Genomic DNA, 23,325 nt, shown 5'->3' with positions numbered 1-23,325 from the left:
AAATGCTGGTGTTATTCTGGGCCAGATAGCTGCCCTGTAAGGCGAATATGAAATCTGATTGGTTAAAGAAACAGAGTTAATTCTTAGGGAGACTATGGTCAAAACACCAGCAGTATTGACCTTGAAGGCCCTGGGCAGATTAGATTGACATGGCAGCATAGAGGCTGAAATCTGATTGGACAGAAAATCGATCATCCACATATTGGAAGCAGTGCAGCCAAGAGAAACTCTACGAAATGTAAAGAATAAACTGTTGGGAATAAATTAATACAATTTCATAGAACAAATATTAGATTTTAGGTTATAAATGTAGGTCAGTGCTTGTGATAGTGTTTGGGCCTTTTCCACTGACATATATGAAATTAATGTATGAAATGAAGAACCCTGGAGGAAACTTCCTTAACGCAGCGCTTACTCAGGATTCGGTTCATTTGATTCGAACGAGTCGAATCGCGTGAAATTCCGTCCGTATCAACAGCTTTGTTTACAGAATCGAAAGCCCATCTTCAAGCGGAACATACCATCTAGCCTTCTAGCCTGTCTCTCTCCTCAGTTTCCCCCGTGTTTAAGCTCGACTTGGTTCAATCCAAATCCAGAACACCATGGCGATTGATGGTAAGTAGGCCGAATAAACCGAGCTCCTCTTCTCATTCATTCATTTCCTCTGTTATAATATTCTCCGGCTTTGTGTGTGTGTGTGTGTGTGTAGTGGTTTTATCTCAGTAACACACACATTGTTTAAAGTTTGTGTTATTTCTGCTGCTGTGTGTGAGTGGATGGGAGTGTAATTGCGGGACTGAATGATTGGGCTTGATTGTGATCTTTTCGGATCAGTTGCAATTAAAGCATCAGGTTAATTTGTGCAGAATAATGACAGGTGTTTCACAACAGGAGAAACCAGATGAATCTTTCTTCAGGGTGCCAAAACATTTTCCCAAATCATCCCGACTGATTCAGGGCTGATATTTCAATGCGGATTCAAGAAAATAAAGGAGTCGGGAATCTGAGTCGGATAAAAGTTTGGCATTTGGGAAGCACTAGAGGTGTGTGTGTGTGTGTGTGTGTGTGTGTGTGTGTGTGTTATAACAGCTGGATATATAAATCTACATTCTTAAGTTATTGCAGGTAAACAGAAATAACAACAACATAAATGCCAGATTTGTTACATCATTCATGTGATCTTCCAACAAATAAACAAAAAATGTAATAATTGGAAAATTTTAAATAAACAAACAAACAAAAACAACCTACAATCATCTGATTTCATTCATCTGCACACGCTTTCATAATGGTGGCTGATCTCAGAGTAACCGGTCACATACACAATGGACAATTGAGAATGTCCCAAAATGCACATAAAAAGACATGGCTTCAGAAAAGGAGAATCAAAACCCTGGACTGTTGTGAATTGTTTGTTGACATGTCATGTCTGAACGCTCGGTGCGGTACGGGGAGTTGAATGCTGGGTAATGTGGTGATGTCACCTGATATCACTGATCATGCACCCTCATAAAATACGCCAATACCTGGCATGTGATATATCGAACCGTTCATCTTGACGTGGACGTCTCACCTTTTCCAGACATGACAGAGCGTGCACAGTGCCGAGTTTTGCATCGTCGAGCACCATTCAAATTTTCTTCAGTAAATGTCACATTTTAGTTATAAGCCTGTGGCACCGTCAGAGCTTCTGTTATAGAAAGTTAATCAACACCTCCTGACCAATCACAGTCAGTTTATGACATCATCATTTAGGACAATGTTAATCCTGAACTCTAATGGAGGTGAAGCTGGAGGTGACAGGTGTGTGTCTGCAATCAGGTTCTGTCTCATTCCGATGTTTTCAGGTTCTCTTTAATTAATTAATTATTATCCGGCTTATCTGTGTTGTAGTGTTGTATTGCACTTTATCATAAACAGTTGTGTGTGTGTTCGTGAGTGAGCTCCCACACATACACTCGCCCACAGCCAGCCTACACACACATTAGCATGGCAGGACATGAAAACACTTGACTGCGGATCATCATCAGAATTTAAAAAAGGTACAGCAGCAAAGAAGAGTTACACGTGGAACCTTCAGGGATAGGGGGATGGAGGAGAGAAGAGGGATAAGGGGTAAAGTGAAGGGTGAAAAAGGATGGAGGGTGAAGAGGGATGAGGGGAAAAGAGGGATGGAGGTTGAAGAGGAATGGAGGGTTATAGAGGGTTGAGGAAAAATGGAGGATGGGGGGTGAAGAGGAAAGGAGGGATAACGAGGAATGGAGGGGTATAAAGTTTTGATAAGATATGTAATATAAAGTGAAGAAGGGAATGCAAGAAAATGTGCAGAAGGTAGATAAGGATGGCGAAAGAAAGAGAAAAGGAAAGAAAGGTATTGAAAATGAAAGAGTAGATGGGGGAAAGAAAGCAAGCAAAAAACAAAGAAAGAAAAAGGAAAAAGAGAAGAAAAGAGATTAGTAAAAGAAAGTAAAAGATGTAAATGAGAAGAAGAAGGAAAGAAAGCAGCAAAAGAAAAATAGAGAAACAGATGGAGGGAAATCAGAATTAAACTCCTGTTTGACTCATGAAAAATCCAGCCAGCTAAATGTTTTTGCACTTGTGTGTGTGTGTGTGTTAGTTAATGATTAAAACTCTCAGAAGTTCTTCTCGTTCCTGTCCTCCCTTACATTAAACGTTCTGTTATCAAGCAATAGAGTATAAAATTCTAATCAGTCATGTGTGTGATTTCGGTCATGTGTGTGATTTCGGTCACGTGTGTGATTTCGGTCACGTGTGTGATTGTCTCGTTTCTCTCTCCCTCACGTCTCACAGCCGAATTGAATAATGAGCTCTTAACGAGGTGAATTTACACGCTAACGGGGAGGATGAATAATAAATGATGCTCCATCTGTCCGGATTTGTCACAGCAGAGGTTTTACAGTAATCACCCGTAACGCTGCTCTGATGCCGCCGAATCCTGTGTTCTGATTGGTCAGAAGACGTGGATTAGTTTTCTGTCAGGTCTGACAGAAATGCGTTATTGCACTCGTTGTAAATGTTTGTGGTTTCTATAGTAGCAGTTCATTCACACTGGCTTTTTTTGACGAATCGTTGATCTATATGGAGATGCTTGTGTCGGCTGTATGGAAGGAGTCTCCAGTTTCAGCGCGTGAGTTTTCACGTCATCAGAAGTTTTCAGGCAACTTTGTTCTAAGGAAACGAGTGCTTGTAGCTGCTGTAACACAAGTGAGATTGTTTTCTGAGCATGTAGCTTCAACGCTTTTATTTAGAAACATGATTACGCGGGAATTTCATATTGCATCGCCTTTTTTTCCATAACATCTCATGTAGGGCTGCAACCAACGACTATTTTGATAATCGATTCATCAGGTGATTTAAAGCCACATATCAACTTAAATTTTAACATTTTTAAGCTTATAGTGGCTGCCTGTTGCATGGGGGATTTCTCCTTTGAACAAATTCCCCAATTTGTGTAAATCAACATTTGTATTGTATTTTGCAGATGGCAAGTTGGCAACCATGCTTAAAAAAAAGTTAGTAAACAAACAGTTTACACAACAGCACTTCATCACACTGTACCATTTTCACACGATGAGGATTATACAGTTTTTGCTTAGCGTGCTGATGTTTCTCCTTCATCCGTGACACCCGTGTGTTTTCTTTTCATGCACTCGTGCAACACTGTGGTACTTCCATCCCACACAAACGCCGCTTTGCAAAAATTCCAGTTACAGTTTTCTTTGTTGCGTTTAATATTAAATGCTTCCATTGCCTTGCGTTTAATTGATTCATTGCCAGTTGACCCTGTGCTGTCCGCCATTTTCCCAAGCGGCTGTGTTATCTTACCATCACGCTAACCCCTAACATAAGCAGCCCAACTAAACGATAACGCCATTCGTTGACAACTGTGATTTCTGTGATTGTTGTATGTAGCACCAGGGTTCAGGAGGAACGTTGTTTCATTTCACGGTGTACTGCGTCAGCTATATATGGTTAAAATGACAATAAAAGGTTCTTGACTTGACTTGATACACACTTTTATTGACTTCCATAGCTGTGCAGCTGAGGAGAGTTTCCTGAAACTGGGACGCTTGTGTAGTCTATAAATACAAAACAGACCCGTCTTCTGTCTAAAAGAGAGGGAGAAGAGAGAGATAGAGAGAGAACAGGAAGCTGAATCTGTCCCTGAAATCTCACCTTGACTTTTTTTTACACATACACATCCTGCATCTCATTCCGGTTTCTACCACACACCAGTCTCGACCCTTTAAACCCTAAGGAGTAAATGACACACACACACACATACAGTGAGGAAAATAAGTATTTGAACACCCTGCTATTTTGCAAGTTCTCCCACTTAGAAATCATGGAGGGGTCTGAAATTGTCATCGTAGGTGCATGTCCACTGTGAGAGACATAATCTAAAAAAATCCAGAAATCACAATGTATGATTTTTAACTATTTATTTGTATGATACAGCTGCAAATAAGTATTTGAACACCTGAGAAAGTCAATGTTAATATTTGGTATAGTAGCCTTTGTTTGCAATTACAGAGGTCAAACGTTTCCTGTAGTTTTTCACCAGGTTTGCACACACTGCAGGAGGGATTTTGGCCCACTCCTCCACACAGATCTTCTCTAGATCAGTCAGGTTTCTGGCCTGTCGCTGAGAAACACGGAGTTTGAGCTCCCTCCAAAGATTCTCTATTGTGTTTAGGTTTGGAGACTGGCTAGGCCATGCCAGAACCTTGATATGTTTCTTACAGAGCCACTTCTTGGTTATCCTGGCTGTGTGCTTCGGGTCATTGTCATGTTGGAAGACCCAGCCTCGACCCATCTTCAATGCTCTAACTGGGGGAAGGAGGTTGTTCCCCAAAATCTCGCAATACATGGCCCCGGTCATCCTCTCCTTAATACAGTGCAGTCGCCCTGTCCCATGCTTCACAGTAGGGATGGTGTTCTTGGGATGGTACTCATCATTCTTCTTCCTCCAAACACGTTTAGTGGAATTATGACCCAAAAGTTCTATTTTGGTCTCATCTGACCACATGACTTTCTCCCATGACTCTTCTGGATCATCCAAATGGTCATTGGCAAACTTAAGACGTGCCTGGACATGTGCTGGTTTAAGCAGGGGAACCTTCTGTGCCATGCATGATTTCAAACCATGACGTCTTAGTGTATTACCAACAGTAACCTTGGAAACAGTGGTCCCAGCTCTTTTCAGGTCATTGACCAGCTCCTCCCGTGTAGGTCTGGGATGAATTCCCACCTTCCTTAGGATCATTGAGACCCCACGAGGTGAGATCTTGCATGGAGACCCAGTCCGAGGGAGATTGACAGTCATGTTTAGCTTCTTCCATTTTCTAATGATTGCTCCAACAGTGGACCTTTTTTCACCAAGCTGCTTGGCAATTTCCCCGTAGCCCTTTCCAGCCTTGTGGAGGTGTACAATTTTGTCTCTAGTGTCTTTGGACTGCTCTTTGGTCTTGGCCATGTTAGTAGTTGGATTCTTACTGATTGTATGGGGTGGACAGGTGTCTTTATGCAGCTAACGACCTCAAACAGGTGCATTTCTGATTTCTGGATTTTTTTTTTTTAGATTATGTCTCTCACAGTGGACATGCACCTTAGATGACAATTTCAGACCCCTCCATGATTTCTAAGTGGGAGAACTTGCAAAATAGCAGGGTGTTCAAATACTTATTTTCCTCACTGTATACAAGGAATCTTTTCCTACTCGTGTGGTACAGAAACAATGCTGATTTGTAGCAATTTTATAAACAAGGGAATTCTTTTTTTCTTTTCATTTTTTAACAAAATATAAGATAAAAAAATTGTAACGTCACATCTTTGTTTGTTAATTTGTTTGTTCATATTCGCATTTCATTAAAGACAAAACTGTGTGTTAGGAGAAAGGTCCATGATGAAATAAACTGATTCAAGAACAATCCAGAACCTAATCTGAAGGAAAAAGTTACAATGGCATTTTAGTCCCACATTTAAAAAAAAAAAAAAAAATCTAAGATTAAAGAATTATGTCAAAACAATACAAGAGGTCAAATTATTTTCAGAATAAAGTACAAATATTTTTAAATTTAGTCAATATTTTGAGTTTAAAGTTGTAACAATAAGAGGTATTTTTGGCACATCAGCACAGATTCCTAATCAGTAAACGGACACTGCAGTGGTTCTGTAGGAAACGTGATTTATTCCGAAGAAAACATCAGACATCTCCGGCATCGCCAGTACTTCAGTTAAATTATTTCGACTTTTTCCTCGTATAGCTAACACTTTATTCTCAAAAGTTTGATTTTTTTTTCCTCAAAATATTTTGACTTTATTCTCCTATTGCTACAACATGAATCTTGTAATCCATCGTAAATATGTGTGTACTGCACCCGAGGCCTCCCCAGCTCACCTACATCAGTACCTGACTTTACTAACACCCTTGTAGCTGAATAAGCACAAATCTCTACAAGCACATCTCAACATCTAGTGGACCATCTTCCCAGAGGAGTGGAGGTTATTATAACAGCAAATGGGGACTAAATGTGGAATGGGAAAAGCACAAACCTATCGTTTTAGTCTAACCTTTTCCTACTCGTTTTTTAAACCCACTGCTCCTCCCCCTTCTCTCCTTCTCCTTGTTGAAAGGGTGGAGTTCACAACAAACCACGTGCAATCATCAGCCAAGCCGAACATCACAGAGTTCTCGGTTTGTTCAGGCACAGATTCTCATTCGCTAAAAGGCATGTCCTTTAAACACGCTTTTTCACAGCCACAAAACACTCGTGCAGGACTTAATGAACAATTCGTTCACTTGAAAGATTTATAAAAAAACGCTTTCAGGACAGAAACATTGCTACAGAGCAGCGCAAATGTAAAGCACGGTGGTGGCAGCGTCAAGTTGAAGGGTGAGGGAGGATTCTGCTTGAAATACTGATGCAACACTTCAAAACATCAGGCAGTGGGATTCGAGTGAAAGGATTGGCTTGCCCATGACGAACCCCTGACCTGAATCTCAGTGAAAATCTGCAGCCTGAATCCAAAACGCGAGTGCGATCAAGTAGGCCTACAAACCTGACTGACCTACACCAGTTCTGTCAGGGGGTGAGGGTAAAAAAACACCGGGCAGAGAGCAGAGAGACGCGAGCGAACACCATCAGGTTTTATTCCAGTGGGATTAAATAAACGCTGAAATAAATCTTAATAAATCTCTCAGCTCTCATTTTTCTATAAACTTTTGGTCTACGCTGCAAATCCTGGGTCACTTGTTACCGATCAACATTAACATGCACGTGATTCAGGGTGGAGTTTTCCTTTACCGCATATTAATGATGCAGTGTGTGATCAATGTTGTGCTGCCCCTGCATAACACTCACATAAACACTTTTCTTAATGTACTTTCTTCTCTTTGATTCATTGGTGTGTTTGTATTTGTTGCATTATTAACCTACTGTGTGTTTGTGTGTGTGTGTGTGTGTGTAGGTGGGGAACGGAGCTGTGGAGTACATGAACTCATCTGCATCAGAAAAGGTAACACAAATATTAGCTGCTCTGTGGGTGTGTGTGAGTGAGAGATAACAGAGAAGTGTGCAGTCCAGATTAAATAATAATTTTTCAGATCTCACATAATTAAACAGTTGTGTTTATTGGAGTTGAATCTGTTACACTGTCTGTGTTAAAATAATTAGCTTTGTGTGTATGGCGGTGTGTGTGTGTGTGTATGAGTGTCTGGAGTTCTGAATGGCGGTGTAAAAGTTGTGTTATGGTTGTGTGTGGGTGTGTCTGTGGTTGTGTATGGGTGTGTGTGTCTAGGGTTTTGTGTGTGTGTGTAAAGTGGGGTTGTGTATGGGTATGTGTAGGCCCTACACTTACCCATACACTGTAGGGTTTATGGGTGTGTGTGGAGGGTGTTCGTGTAAAGTGTGTGTGGGTTGTGAATGGGCAGGTGTGAATGGTGTATGGGTATGTGTAGGGTTTATGGGTGTGTGTGTGTGTGTGTGTGTGTGTGTGTGTGTGTGTGTGTGTGTGTGTGTGTGTGTGTGTGTGTGTGTGTAAGGTGTGTGAAGGGTGTGTGGATTGTGTATGGGCATGTGCGCAGGATGTATGGGTATGTGTAGGCTTTATGGGTGTGTATGAGGGTGTGTGTGTGTATAGGTGTGTGTATCGGTGTGTGTATGGGTGTGTGGGTTTTGTTTAATGGTTTGAGTGTGTGAAGGCAGTTATCTGTATTTTGGCAGCTGATTATTGGAAATGCGTCAGACATAATGAGTGCGACACCTTCGCTGTGTGTGTGTGAGTGAGAGATTCGAGTGGGTGTGAGTATGTAGGCATGGAGGAGCTCCTGAGTTGTAATGTTACGTGGAAGTGTTTGTGTGTGTTATTCGTGTGTGTGCGTGATGTGTTGTCGGACTGAGCTCACTGACATGTCGGCGCTTGTTTCTATGACAACGTGACCATGTAACAGCATCTGCACCCAGACGCATCAGAGCTGTGTGTGTGTGTGTGTGTGTGTGTGTGTGTGTGTGTGTGTGTGTGAGAGAGTTGCAGGTGAGCAGGTCACACTGAATCAGCTGATAGAGCTTAAAGCAAATAAAAAAAAACTCTCTCTTCATTTTTTCATTGTGCCACTAGTTGATCATCAAACCATTTAGTTTAAAACTGTTTTGACCTCTTGCTGTTATATATTGATTTATAATATAGTGATACATTGTTATACTGATGTATTTACATCGGTGTTTCCATGGAGATGCAGCATGTGAGCGTCCAGGCTGTGTGATGAGAACGGAAATAAACGTAATAAACACGAGCAGCAGGGCTTTAGGGAAAGAGAGTGTGAGTGAGACAGATGGACGAAGAAGGACAGATTGCAGACGAGAAGGAAGAGATCACACCATCGATCAGACTCTGTTCAATGACACGCAGCATGTAAATCAATTACAGTTCCTGAAATAGGAGCAGGGATCTGGAGACAGACACACAAACACACACACACACGCACACACACAAGTGTCAGCAAAAGTCAGGTACTGATGTATGTGAGATGAAGAGGCCTGGGGTTCAGAATTCATCACGGAATCACCTGGAAAAGTCAGGTGTCCTTTTTGGCCATATAATATCATAATATATACTCATACTGTATATACCTACACGTTTACACACACATTCACATACATACACATACAGTAGATTGTCAATCATTCTTAGAATAAATAATTACTCCAAATGTTTGTAGATGAAATTGTGTTTAATTCCTAAACACTGTAAAAGAATTTTCTGTTAATTCTCTCTCTCTCTCTCTCTCTCTCTCTCTCTCTCTCTCTTTCTTTCTCTCTCTCTCTTTTTCTCTGCAGTGTCTCCTGAAGCTCTGGGTTTCCTCTCCGCCGTCGTCGTTTTCGTTTTTCTTATGATTCTAGTTTTTTTGTTTCTCAATAACAAACTGTCCATTGAAAATGTGGCTCCTCAGCCACTGGACCACTACAGGAAGAGCAAAGAGCTGTCAGGTCAGTGTGTGTATACTTAAACATAAACACACACACACACACACACAAACACACATTATATGTAAGGGATAGTAAGATTCAATGATTCGCATCGATGCATTGGCAAAAAAGTTAACTGTGGTGCATCAATTTACAAACGCCGACTTGCATCAGCATTTGTATTTCAGCGCATAGTTTTTAACATACACTCACTGGCCACTTTATTAGGTACACCTTACTAGTACCGGGTTGGACCCCTTTTGCCTTCATAACTGCCTTAATCCTTTGTGGCATAGATTCAACAAGGTACTGGAAACATTCCTCAGAGATTTTGGTCCATACTGACATGATAGCATCACGTAGTTGCTGCAGATTTGTCGGCTGCACATCCATGATGCGAATCTCCCGTTCCACCACATCCCAAAGGTGCTTTATTGGATTGAGATCTGGTGACTGTGGAGGTCATTTGAGTGCAGTGAACTCAATGTCATGTTTAAGAAACCAGTCTGAGATGATTCGCGCTTTATGACATGGCATGTTATTCTGCTGGAAGTAGCCATCAGAAGATGGGTACACTGTGGTCATAAAGGGATCGACATGGTCAGCAATAATACTCAGGTAGGCTGTGGCGTTGACACGATGCTCAATTGGTACTAATGGGCCCAAAGTGTGCCAAGAAAATATCCCCCACACCATTACACCACCACCACCAGCCTGAACCGTTGATACAAGGCAGGATGGATCCATGCTTTCATGTTGTTGACGCCAAATTCTGACCCTACCATCCGAATGTCGCAGCAGAGATCGAGACTCATCAGACCAGGCAATGTTTTTCCAATCATCTAGTGCCCAATTTTGGTGTAGCCTCTGTTTCCTGTTCTTAGCTGTCAGGAGTGGCCTTGGTGTGGTCTTCTGCTGCTGTAGCCCATCCGCCTCAAGATTCGACATGTTGTGCATTCAAAGATGCTCTTCTGCGCACCTCGGTTGTAACGAGTGGTTATTTGAGTTACTGTTGCCTTTCTATTAGCTCGAACCAGTCTGGCCATTCTCCTCTGACCTCTGGCATCAACAAGGCATTTGCACCCACAGAACTGCCAGTCACTGGATATTTTCTCTTTTCGGACCATTCTCTGTAAACCCTAGAGATGGTTGTGCGTGAAAATCCCAGTAGATCAGCAGTTTCTGAAATACTCAGACCAGCCCACCTGGCACCAACAACCATGCCACGTTCAAAGTCACTTAAATCACCTTTCTTCCCCATTCTGACGCTCGGTTTGAACTGCAGCAGATCGTCTTGGCCATGTCTACATGCCTAAATGCATTGAGTTGCTGCCATGTGATTGGCTGATTAGAAATTTGCGTTAACGAGCAGTTGGACAGGTGTACCTAATAAAGTGGCCGGTGAGTGTATTTGTAACAGTAAAAAGATTTCTTTCTACATTATTAGTAGATGCGCTCTATTTTTATAATTTAGAAAGTGACCAATAATTGGTGACCAATATTTTATATGTAGATCAATTCCTCGTCTCTAAACCGTTTCTCAAGCATGTTTTCTCAGCACCACTGTTGCTATGTGAATATGACGTATCACAACACCACAGAGACTAGAATACAGATTAACATGGCAGAGGTAGAGCTGCATATTCCTAGAGACAGATCAGGAAAAGAACGTCTAGTTTTATTTCACCTTTTTTTGTTTGTTTGTTTGTTTGTTTTTTTGCACAAGAAAGGCCTGTTTGTGAAAGGGTCATGCATTTGAAGTCAGAAGGTACTTAAGTAAATGAATAATCTACATCTACTCTGTCTAAACCAAAGAAATGAGTGCACTATCTGTACCATTTACAATTGCAAAGCATCATATTCCTTCCATTGCATCGTCTTGCATTGTGTTGAATCGATTGGAAATTGTATTGTTTCGCATCAGTAGCTGATTCGTATGTATATATACATACATACGTGTATATATAAATGTATGTTTATTAATATAAATATAAACTACCTGCCCTCAACTGTCATTCTGTCTTTATCTATTTGGATTTGACTGCATGGTTTATTGTCCATATGTAATTAGCAACGCACCTACATACACCCTGTAGACTGCTCTCTGAATCACTATTTCAAGCACACACACATACACACAGTGTTGTGTAACTACAAACAGCATGAACATTACATAAAGCCTGGTCCATTTTTGTGCATTAATCTAAATAGTGCCAATCATTTTCTGGGTTTAAATGAAAAACGCCTAAAAAAAAAAAAACAGAAATCATAGATTTAGGTTTTATGAGTTAAATATGTCATTTTTTGTGTATATGCAACGTGTGTGCGCGCGCGTGGGTTTCAGAGTGAGAAATCTGAGCAAGAGTAATTTGTTCTTTGCTGCTTCCCAGCGGTCATACAGGTGTATTACACACGGATTTTTTTTTTCTTGGTGTGTATTAGATAAAGGCTATGGAGAGGCAGATTTTCAGGCCTGGTCATCAGACAGTGATGATGAGGTGATGGGGCAGTATCAGGAGGCCATGACTCGCTCGCGGGGTCTCCGGGGCCGGTGCACAGGGGCCGGAGGCTTTAGCTGGGAGACACAGCACAAGTACTGCCCCCTGTCTGCCGAGTACGACGGCTACAGCAGTGAAGCTTCTGCTGAGGACGGTGAGGGAAGAGTGTGTGTGTGTGTGTGTTTGAGAGAGAAATATGAGCACAAGTGTAATTTGCTCTTTGCTGTGTGTGTGTGTGTGTGTGTGTGTGTGTGTGTGTGCGTGCATGTGAGAAATCTGAGAGCAAGTGTAATTTGTTTTTGCTGTGTGTGTGTGTGTGTGTGTGTGTGTGTGTGTGTGTGTGTGTGTGTGTGTGTGTGTAAGAAATCTGGGCACAAGTGTAATTTGTTTTTGCTGTGTGTGTGAAGAGTGTATTTTATCCCCAGCACATACATACATCATCATTTCTTGGTAAATGACTAAGAACTTCACTGAGGTGTGTGTGTGTGTGTGTGTGTGTGTGTGTGTGTGTGTGTGTGAGAGAGAGGGGGACTAAAGGTGGTTTTAATAAAGAGTTGTGTTGGTTTGCAGCTGGCTTTTGTCAGAGTGCAGTGGGTTTAATCCACACACACACACACACACACACAGACACATGGGGTGTGGTGTTTTCTTCCCCAGCTGTTTTTCATTCTCTTTCTTTCTCGTTCTCACTGAGCTACTGTGACTCTATGTGACTGTGTGTGTGTGTGTGTGTGTGTGTGTGTGTGTGTGTGTGTGTGTGTGTGTGTGTGTGTGTGTGGTGTGTCTATGAACTAAACCCAGTGCTCTCTAACATTAGCCAACTAACCAACACACACGCACTTTCACTTTTCACAGTTTTCATACTTTTTCAACTTTCTTTGTTGCCATGGTGATGTTAGGAAGTCACACACTCTTCCTATCACTCACTGTAAAGAAAATGGCTTTAAGGTGATGGGTGCACACACACACACACACACACAATTTAAAAATTCCTGTTCTTCCTGTCAGCTGTTTGTATCTCCCTGGGCAACCACCACTGTTGTGTGTGTGTGTGTGTGTGTGTGTGTGCACCCATCACTTTAAAGCTATTTTCTTTACAGTGAGTGATGGAACGAGTGTGTGACTTCCCAAAATAGATTAGAATAATGAAAGACATTGAACGTGGAAGAAAACGAAGAGTGAATAAAGGAGGAAATTAAAAGATAATGTTTCACTTGTATGTTTCCATGGCAACCAATATATTTTTGTTCAGAAGTGCCTTACGTGTGTGTGTGTGTGTGTGTGTGGAAAAAGAGAGAGAAGATGTCCAAAAACATGATATTATCCAAAAAAGTAGATAGGAAGTAAGACGAAGAGAAAGAAAAGAGAGAGAGAGGACAGAAAACAGAAAGAAAAAAATAAAATGACATTTAACACAGAATTTGCTCTCTCTTCTCTCCCTCCATCCTCCAGTGAACTGTATTCAGAGGATGAGGTTGACTCCGCCCCTTGACGAGCTCCAGCCACCGCCCTATCAGGACGAAGACGGCTCGACCTCTGACCTCGCCGACACTAAGAGCGAAGCGCACGACCGCGAGAGCTTCAGCCACACCAAGGGCCTGGATGAGGACGTCCCGAGTGACAGTACCGCCGTGCTCAGCCCTGAGGTGTGTGTGTGTGTGTGAGAGAGAGAGAAAGAGAGAGACACACTTTTAACACACTCCCTTTAATTACCGTTGTTTCTAAACTACAGCGTTAATGACATGATCACAAGTTTGTCTTTCTCTCTCTCTATTTCTTTCTTTCTCTTTCTTGTTCTACTCATCTCTCTTGCTTTCTTCTGTTCTCTGTATCTCACCTCTTTTCCTCTTTTTTCCCTGTGCACACCTTTTTTCCTGTTATTTGCCCCTCATTCTCTCACTTTATCTCTTTCTTTCTATTTTCCTTTGCATTTCATTACATACCTCTGCACCTCCTCTCTCTCTCTCTCTCTCTCTCTCTCTCTCTCTCTTTGTGTAGGATCTGTCTGTCCGTGGTTCCTCCTCTCCTCTCCTAAAGCTTTACTCTCCAGATTCGCCCTTTTCTCCATTTGGGACGCTGCACGTCCTCTTTGATTACGATTTGCACCAGCGCTGCCTCTCGGTCACCATCACCGCAGTGACAGACCTCCCGTCACCACGGCGATCACCCGGCATCACCTGGCAGCTCCACCTGGTGCTGCTTCCAGCCAAAAAGCAGCGCACCAAGACGGCGGTGGTCAGGGGGCGGAGCCTCAGCGAGACCTTCCGTTTCAGCCACGTGCAGTCTGAGAGCATCGGGAACTACGGCGTGCGGTTTCGTCTCTACAGCATCAGCAAGATCAAGAAGGAGAAGAAGATGCTGGGAGAGAAAGTGTTCTACCTCACCAAACTCAACCTGCAGGGCAAAATGGCTGTCCCTCTGCCTCTGGAACCCTGCTGCAGCGCCACCGTGAGTACACAACATGGATGGAGGGATGGATGGATGGATGGATGGATGGATGGATGGATGGATGAGTTAGTGAGTGGATGGATTGATGGATTAGTGAGTGGATGTATGTATGGATGGATGGATGGATGGATGGTTTAGTGAGTGGAAATTTACATGGTTGGATGATGGCTCGATGGATGGATGGATAGATCAGTAAGAGGATGTATGAACGGTTACTAGATGGATGGATGGATGGATGGATTGATGGGTCAGTGAGTGGATGGATGGATGAAAGGATGGATGCGTGGATTAGTAAGTGGATGTATCGATGGTTAGATTATGGACAATCGATGGATACATTGTGGATGTATAAATTGTTGGATAGAACTGGTGTTTTAATGGATGAATGGAAGAGATGATGTTAACTACAGATGGCATAATGGATAATTGATATGGTGGGGTCTCTGTGGGGTGTCTGTGGGGACTCTGTAGTGAAGTGGAAGCTTAGTGGTTAAGACAGTGGACAGTGGTTCCAAACTCGGCACCACTGAACCGCCACTGCTGTGCCCCTGAGCAAGACCCTTAACCTTCAACTGCTTAATAATCAGGGTGTGATTTAGGAAACTGAACTGATGCATTATATACAGAGCTGATTAAATAAATCACAAATGTGTGTGTGTGTGTGTGTGTGTGTGTGTGTGTGTGTGTGTGTGTGTGTGTGTGTGTAAATGTGTGTATGTTTCAGGCCAGCGAGTCTCAGACGAGTGTGTCTGGCGCATCATGTAGTGAGACAGTGTCTACGTTCCAGTCCACAGGTCAAAGGTCATCGCCTGAGATACTGCTAGGGCTTGTTTACAACGCCACCACGGGTCGGCTTGCTGTTGAGGTCATTAAGGGGTGTCACTTTAAAAATGTGGCTACCAACAAACCTCCCAGTAAATATACACACACACACACACTGTGATGTCTTTTATTCCTATTCATGTGTTTTGCTCCTCTATAGGCTCATGTGTGCTAACCTTTAACCTGTATCTCTCTTCTCCCTCTGTCTCTGTCCAAAACACCTAAGAGACACATGGGCCTCATCCCAACTCACATGCTACTGTACTAAAAAGTGTACATGCTGTTCTGTATCTCGTATCTTTGTGTGTTTTCTCCTCTGTTTTTTTTCTCCTCTCTGGTTTTTAACCCTTTCCTCTCCTTCCTCTGTTTCTGTCTCTCTTTCTCTTCTCATCACCCCTATCTTCTGACCCTGCCCCCACCCCGTTCCTCGTCAGATGGACTGTTCTGTTGTCTAAAGCACTTAATAGGTGGGCAAGTTTATATAATCCGAGGTGAGTGCTTCCCCTTGCTCACTCACTCCCCAGTTGTCCGTGTGGAACGTCTGCATGTTTGTCTTTACTCAGTCTTCTTGTGTCCGAGTGAGTCACCAAGAATCCCCCGAGCGGCCATGTTTCATTCATCAGTGTACTAGTTAAAATACAGACATATGCACGACTGTTTGATGTAAGATTTGGGACACCGATATTACGGTTGTCTGTAATTAACTGCAGTGATTTTTGACTTCACGTGACATCCTGCATTGTTCTCCATACTGCTCTCAGTTAATAAGACCTCAGTTAACTTAAGTGGAGTGCAAATGTTTGTCCACCCAGAACTGGACTTATTTTGAGCATTTAAGTAGGGATTATTTATTGTTTTGTTTGTTTGCCTGTTTATTTCCAAAACCAGAATTATCAGAATATATAAGTAACTGAATTGTGCAAATGGTGTAATTTAGAGATATGAATTCACATGTTTCAGTTTCTAATTCTTTGGAATATAGGTTTCTTTTTTGCTCCACATAGAAAGTATGGGCAAAACATCTGCACTCAGCTTCCTGTTTGGGATAAACATAACTGATTAATTTTAAAAACAATTCTTGGTTGAGAACTCTGACACAAGGACAAGCATCGCCCCTGAAGGTGTGTGTGTGTGTGAGAGAAAGTGTGTGTGTGAGTGTATGTCAGCATGGGTTGTGAGTATATATGTGTATGTGTTGGAGTCTGAGAGTGTGTGTTTGTGTATATGTGTTTGTGGATGTGTGAGTGTGTGTTTGTTTATGTGTTGGTGTGTAAGAGTGTGTATATGTGTTTGTGTTTGTGTGTGAGTGTGTGTTTGTGGGGTTTGAGTGTGGTTGTGTATGTGTTGGTGTGTGTTTGTGTATGTGTGGGGTGTGAGTGTGTGTGGGTGTATGCTGGTGTGAGTATATTTTGTATGTGTGTGTGTGTGAGAGAGTGTGTGTGTGAGTGTGTGTTTGTATGTGTGAGGTGTGTGTGTGTGTGTGTTGATGTTTGAGAATGTGTGGTTGTGTATGTGTTGGTGTGTGTGTGTATATAGGTGTATATTGGTGTGGGTGTGTGTGTGTTGGTGTGGTTGTGTATGTGTTGTGTGTGTGTGTTGGTGTGAGTATATTTATGTATGTGTGTGTGTGTGTGTGTGTGTCTGTGTGTGTTGGTGTGAGTATATTTATGTATGTGTGGGGTGTGAGTGTGTGTGAGTATATTTGTGTTTGTGATGGTGTGAGTGTGTATGTGGGGTGTGTGAGTATATTTGTGTATGTGTGGGTGTATGTGGGTGTATGTTGGTGTGGGGTGTGAGTATATTTGTGTATGTGTCAGGGTGTTTGTGTGTGTGTGTATGTTGGTGTGGGTGTGTGAGTATATTTGTGTACGTGTCGGAGTGTGTGTGTATTTGATGTGGGAGTATATTTGTGTATGTGTCGGGTGTTTGTGTATGTTGGTGTGGGTGTGTGAGTATATTTATGTATGTGTGTGGGTGTATGTGTGTATGTTGGTGTGGGTGTATGAGTATTTGTGTATGTTCAGGGTATGAGAGTGTGTATTTGGGTGTGTAAGTATATTTGTGTGTGTGGGGGTATGTTGGTGTGGGTGTGTTTATATTTGTGTATATGTGGGGTGTGAGTGTGTATTTGGGTGTGTGAGTATATTTGTGTGAGTGTGGGGTGTGAGTATATTTGTGAATGAGTGGGGTGTATGTGGGTTTATGTTGGTGTGTGAGTATATTTTTGTATGTGTGGGGTGTGAGTGTGTGTATGTGGGTGTTTGTTGGTGGGGTGTGTGAGTATATTTGTGTATATGTGGGGTGTGAGTGTGTGTGTGTGTTTGTGTGTGTGTGTGAGTATATTTTTGTATGTGTGGGGGTGTAGTGTGTGTATGTGGGTGTATGTGTGGGGTGTGTGAGTGTGTGTATGTGGGTGTATGTGTGGGGTGTGAGTGTGTGTATATAGGTGTATATTGGTGTGGGTCTATTAGTATATATTGTGTGTGTGTGTGTGTGTATATTGGTGTGAGTATATTTGATTATGTGTGGGGTGTGTGTGTGTGTGTATGTGGGTGTATGTTGGTGTGAGTATATTTTTGTATGTGTGGGGTGTGTGTGTGTGTGTATATTGGTGTGAGTATATTTGGTTATGTGAGGGTTGTTAGATTGTGTGGTTGTATATGTGTTGGTGTGAGTATATTTGTGTGAGTGTGGGGTGTGAGTGTGTGTATGTGGGGTGTGTGTGTGTGTATGTTGGTGTGGGTCTATAAGTATATTTGTGTATGTGCGGGTGTGTGTGTGTATGTTGGTGTCGGTCTATTTGTGTATGTGTTGGTGTGAGTATATTTGTGTATGTGTGGGGTGTGAGAATGTTTGTTTGTGTGTTTGTGTCCGTTGAGTCAAGAAGCTTTTATTGTCTTTTCAACCATATATAACTGATGCAGTACACAGGGATATGAGACAATGTTCCTCCAGATCCCTGGTGCTACATAAAAAACAACATAGAGCTGCATCACACAACATAAAGCTACAGAACAGTACACAGAGCTATAGAGTAAAGTAAATTGTCCTCGCCATATAAAGTGCATCGTGTGCAACCGAGTGCAAACAGTGCCAACAAAAGACCACCAGACAATACAAGACAGTGGGGGACAGACCTCTTAATTGCTGATTTTGCACAACATTGTGTTTGTTTACAAATACACTCATTTATATTTCTCTCTTTTGCACATTGTACTGTATAACATATTAAACGGTAGGTTTACTGGTCGGCACCATTATGTGTTTTGTTTATCTGTCCCACACTGTCTTGTGTTGTCTGTCTGCACTGTTTTTAGTCTGCAATCGGTTTGCACACGATGCACTTTATGTGGCGAGGACACTTACAGTGGTGTGAAAGTGTTTGCCCCCTTTCTGATCTCTTATTGTTTTGCATGTTTGTCACACTTTAATGTTTCAGATCATCAAACTAATTTAAATATAAGTAAAAGATAACACAAGTGAACACAACATGCAGTTTTAAATGAAGGTTTTTATTATTAAGGGAAAACAAAATCCAAAACTACATGGCCCTGTGTGAAAAAGTGTTTGCCCCCTTAACATAGAAACCAGATATGGGGCAAACACTTTTTGACATCACTGTACTTTAGTCCTTCACTCTGTGTTCTGTTATGTAACTTTATGTTGTTTGTTGAAGCTCTATGTTGTTTAATGTAGCACCAGGGTTCTGGAGGAACGTTGTCTCGTTTCACTGTGTACTGCTTCAGCTATACAGTATATGGTAGAAATTACAATAAACAACTTCTTGAATTGACTAAAGTCAACAACCATCTCTTTACTTTTTGTCAACTTTCAGAGATAGGTTGTTGGCTCTTGTTGCACCTCCTCTCTGTTTGCTGATGAGACCCACCACAGTCGTGTCATCGGCAAATTTGATGATGTGGTTCGAGCTGTGCATTGCTACACAGTCGTGAGTCTGTCTGACTGAGGTCTCCCTGTCAGGAAGTCCAGGATCCAGCTGTGTGGATGTGTGAGAGTGTTTGTGTACATGCCATCGGTGACTTTTAGATTATGATGATGGTAAAATGGTGATAGATATTAGCTGCATCACTGCACTGCTGAGTTCTAAATTGTGATTGGTCAGAAGGTGTCTGACAGTAGCCACAGTTTCTATAGTAACGGCTCATTCACAGGGACTTGGTTGAAAATAACTGATTATACATAAGGAGATGTTTATGTAGCATGTATGTAGGAGTCTTAGTGTCAGTGCTTTGTAACAGTTATCAGGATGGAGAAATCTACAGCTGCTATAGTGTAAGCAAAAGCAGGTTCTGGTGTATTTCAATCCTACATTGATATGTCACAGTAAAGGATCATGAGATAACATCAGACCTGGGAATCAGAGTTACAAACTCATAAACTAATCCAGGATATCATGATATGTGATGAACCATGCGGCCGTGTCGAAGCTTCGAGTTCTTTAGGTGCACAGAGATGGGATTGTTTCCTAAACCCTTTACGCGTTTCCTCCAACCACTTCACAACCTTTTTCTTTTCTTTTTTTTTTTTTATTCGAGTCGCAACACTTTCAATAAAGCCAATCATTGGAGTTCTAATCGACGCTTGGTTCTTTCACCTCCGTCAGCAGGAGGCCCATTAACTCAGCGCTAAAGCACTTAAGGTGTCAAAGTCGCTGCTTTTTCCAGCTCACACTAAATCAGTTCACTTCACCAGAGCCTTTATATCCCAGAGAGAGAAAGAAACAGATACAAATCCACCCCCCCTCTCCCCCGTTTTTTTTTCTTATTTTTTTATTTATTTATTTTTTTTAGCAAAGAGGAATAGAGAGAGAAAGTGGAAGGGAAAGAGAGAAAGGACCTGGCAGGCAGCTGCCACTTGTGTGTCTGATTGTGAAGTCTATCTAAGAGCCTCTGCCAGTTTTGTTCCGGTTTACACACAACAAAAACGCGAACATCCCGCATCAGCTCTGTCTGACGTGTTCAGGAAAAGCGAGTGAATAAAACCGAGCAATCAGAGTTTTTTTTTTTTTTTTTTTCCTGATGCTAAAGGTGATGATAAGGAGGTCGTTCATAAAAGAGGGGGTGAAAGGAAACGCAGCCGATTGCTTGAGGTTTAACTTCATAGGCGTCACGTTTCAGTTTCTTTTTTTTAATCTAAGCAATGATCGTGCGAAACGGGATGACGTCACACTATAGCCGAGCATCTCCCATTTGATTGGAAAATCATTTTCCTCTTAGTTTTAGTGGCGATGAAAATAAGCGCTGAAATCTTGATGGTATTGTGTTTAATGTACCATTCATGGAAGGAGTCTCCAGTCCCAGCCATTGTATCGCAGTTACAGCTGAAACATAAACTATTGAGGAAAGAGAAGTTCTATTGTGGTGTGCGTTCTTGCTGATTTGTTACCATGGCAATCTTTTGTAGGACGGCCCATTGGCAACTTTGTAGTCTAGTAAAGTGCAGCGATAACATCTGTGTGTTTGGAGCATTGAAAGAATAATTTCTAGTATTATATAATAATATTCAATACAATTATATTTTTCATGAAATGTTATCAACCTGTGTGTGTGTGTGTGTGAGAGAGATCGACGTTATAATTCCCCCTTCTCCTCTTTACAGACACCTATGTGAAGCTGACCCTGCTGAACTCTATGGGGCAGGAAATGTCTAAGTGTAAGACGTCCCTGTGCCGTGGCCAGCCGAACCCCACCTACAGGGAGACCTTCGTTTTCCAGGTGGCGCTGTTTCAACTGTCAGATGTCACGCTCATCCTCTCCGTCTACAACAAGCGCAGCATCAAGCGCAAGGAGATGATCGGTTGGATCTCTTTGGGCCTGAACAGCTCAGGCGAGGACGAGCTCACACACTGGACTCAGATGAAGGAGTCTAAAGGACAGCAGGTGTGTCGATGGCACAGTCTGCTCGAGTCTTAGTAAGCGTCACCATGACGACCACGACGATGACTGTGAGGATTAAAAAAAAAAAAAACGGGGGCAAAATCAATAAGGGGAGGGGAAAAGAGCATGGCATTATGGGAAATAAATCCTGGAATTGCGCAGATGATGTGGGAAGAAGTGAAGCAGGGCATTGTGGGAAATATCTCACCCTTCAACAGAGAGCAGGAGCAGCATCAGCATCGCCCCTGGCCTCTTTACATCGCAGAAACGTGAGGATGATATGGGTGAAGAAGGTGGATGTCAGTTATAAAAGAAAAGGAACAAAAAGAAGAGCGAGATTAATTTTGGAGAAAGAACTTGTGGAGACCTCAGCTCACCAGAGCAGTGCATTATGGGAAATAACGACAAAGGATAAAATACATCAGAAGGAAAGAAAAATCGCGAGCCATGATGAGGGAGAGGATGAAAATCGGAGCATTATGGGAAACGGACAGGTGTCCGAAGCCATTGTGTTGCCTTGAACATTTTAGGGATTCAGTCACATGAGCAGAACCACTGTTAACCTGCAGTGCATTATGGGAAAGTTTAAAGGAGGAGATTTGGATTTAATGGAGTTCTGTTGGTATTATTTATTGTTTACTTATTTATTTATTTGTTTGCTTATTTATTATTTCCTGTTTATTACTCACGTGTTTGGCTTAAAGAGTTCATAGTGGGCAGAAAGTGAGAGACTGGGGATCTGTGACGGCATTAACGAGCCTGAGGTCCATCAGCAAAAACATTTTAAATTCAGACCCTGTCCCCACACCTTTATTACATTTACTTATTACCCTGTTTTTTTTACCCCTTGACTCCTGCTGGGGTATGTGTGAGCTGGCAGAGGTTTTAGTCTGTTTGATAATCCAACAGCTCTTGTGTCAGAAGTGAGTGCCTCCTAGAGCTCAGAAACAAAACATCACACTGTTTGTGTGTGTGTGTGTGTGTGTGTGTGTGTGTGTGTGTGTGTGTGTGTGAGAGACCTCTTAACAAACTATCTCGCTTTATGCAGGTTCACAGCCTCTCTCTTTTCTCGTCACTAGTAAGGGTTACATAAATTTACCTACAGTGAATTAAATTGTCTTCCCTCATCTGATTGGTTACACAAAGCACTCGTTTGCATAAGGTTGAGCTTTTTTTAGGCACCTGAAATAAAGAAAAACTTGTCAGCTAGTATGGTTTCCAACTTAACATTTTCACTAATTAATGCTAGTCCTAGTTACTGATGTCACAAACAAGACAGTTAAAAATCGATTTAAAACATTTTGGATTATACTGATAAAATTTGTTTTTGCTAACTGGATAGATTTGTCCGAGTGCCAGAACTCAAATGTAAAACACTAGCTTGTGCTAACGAAGCGAAAAAAGTTTTCCTAAGAAGACTTTTTCCAAAAGTCTCAGTCATGTTCTGTGATGATAAAATGCTGCTTACTAATTGGTCACAAGGAGGCGCTCTGGTATTGATCTTTCTAGACATTACAACGTTTTAGCGATTAGCATGTTGGCACGTAGCTATTTAGATGTCAAGCGTCAAACCTACTGTTTTCTTCTTCTTGAGGGAAGGTGGTTTAACTTTATGATTGTTATGTACTGTAAATGCTTCAAAGACATTTTCGTATCTATATTTGTACTAATCTTCAGCGAAAATGTGCTACAAAGCTCTGTGAGCGAACTTGATCTGTCAGCGAAGGTCTTCCCTCTGAGTTTTGTGCAGTTTTTCAGTTCATTATAAATTGTTCTGCTTCATCATCAGTTATTTATGATTACCAAACTATGGACACGTTTATAATCACGGGTGTCCTGTTCTATTGGAGCTAAAACTGGGGAAAGAAAACATGGTGTGTGTGTGTATGTGTGTGTCCTAATATTCTGCTGTCTTTGTCCGTTTTTTTGTGCTTTGAGCTTTGCTGACATCAGCATCTCTGGAAAAGATTAATGACATCTGTGTGTTTTTGTTTAAAAAAAAAAAAAAAGAAATATTGCTGCAGAACTCTGATGAAACAAGCACATTTTTCTGCAAATGCCACAGAAACACACCTTGTGAAAGAGACTCAGGTGCACACACACACACGAAAAAAAAAATCCGACTCCTAAATATGACAAGCTGACCCTTGACATCTTTTAGATTTGTGTCTT

General features: G+C 41.9%; 1 protein-coding gene across 5 annotated transcripts; it reads left to right on the top strand.

Moving 5' to 3' along the window:
• The first annotated feature begins 505 nt into the window (after window positions 1-505).
• syt14a (synaptotagmin XIVa) lies at window positions 506-23,186 on the top strand. Of its 5 annotated transcripts, none has more exons than XM_046870736.1 (9): window positions 506-615; window positions 7,492-7,539; window positions 9,360-9,509; window positions 11,931-12,140; window positions 13,439-13,632; window positions 13,985-14,434; window positions 15,159-15,348; window positions 15,691-15,747; window positions 20,876-22,362. In XM_046870736.1, exons 1-9 carry the CDS (start codon window positions 603-605, stop codon window positions 21,187-21,189), a joined length of 1,626 nt encoding a protein of 541 aa, XP_046726692.1. In that variant the 5' UTR covers window positions 506-602; the 3' UTR covers window positions 21,190-22,362. The 5 variants fall into 5 exon arrangements, with proteins under 5 accessions (XP_046726692.1, XP_046726701.1, XP_046726678.1 ...); XM_046870722.1 differs by lacking the exon at window positions 506-615 and adding an exon at window positions 700-1,043 and having other exon boundaries at window positions 14,024-14,434; window positions 20,876-23,186; XM_046870714.1 differs by lacking the exon at window positions 506-615 and adding an exon at window positions 707-1,043 and having other exon boundaries at window positions 20,876-23,186.
• Window positions 23,187-23,325: the final 139 nt, after the last annotated feature.

This window comes from Silurus meridionalis, chromosome 2 (genome assembly GCF_014805685.1).
Source record: "Silurus meridionalis isolate SWU-2019-XX chromosome 2, ASM1480568v1, whole genome shotgun sequence".
Lineage (NCBI taxonomy): Eukaryota > Metazoa > Chordata > Actinopteri > Siluriformes > Siluridae > Silurus > Silurus meridionalis.
The sequence above is the reverse complement of the archived record's forward strand: the minus strand, read 5'-3'. Positions and strand labels throughout refer to the sequence as shown.

Excerpts from the sequence above, each read along its gene's own strand:
- syt14a (XM_046870714.1), top strand. The coding sequence starts at position 971 with ATGCGGATTCAAGAAAATAAAGGAGTCGGGAATCTGAGTCGGATAAAA. Across the intron at positions 7,540-9,359 it reads ACTCATCTGCATCAGAAAAG|TGTCTCCTGAAGCTCTGGGT; the intron begins GTAACACAAATA and ends TTTTCTCTGCAG. Across the intron at positions 13,633-13,984 it reads CCGCCGTGCTCAGCCCTGAG|GATCTGTCTGTCCGTGGTTC; the intron begins GTGTGTGTGTGT and ends CTCTTTGTGTAG.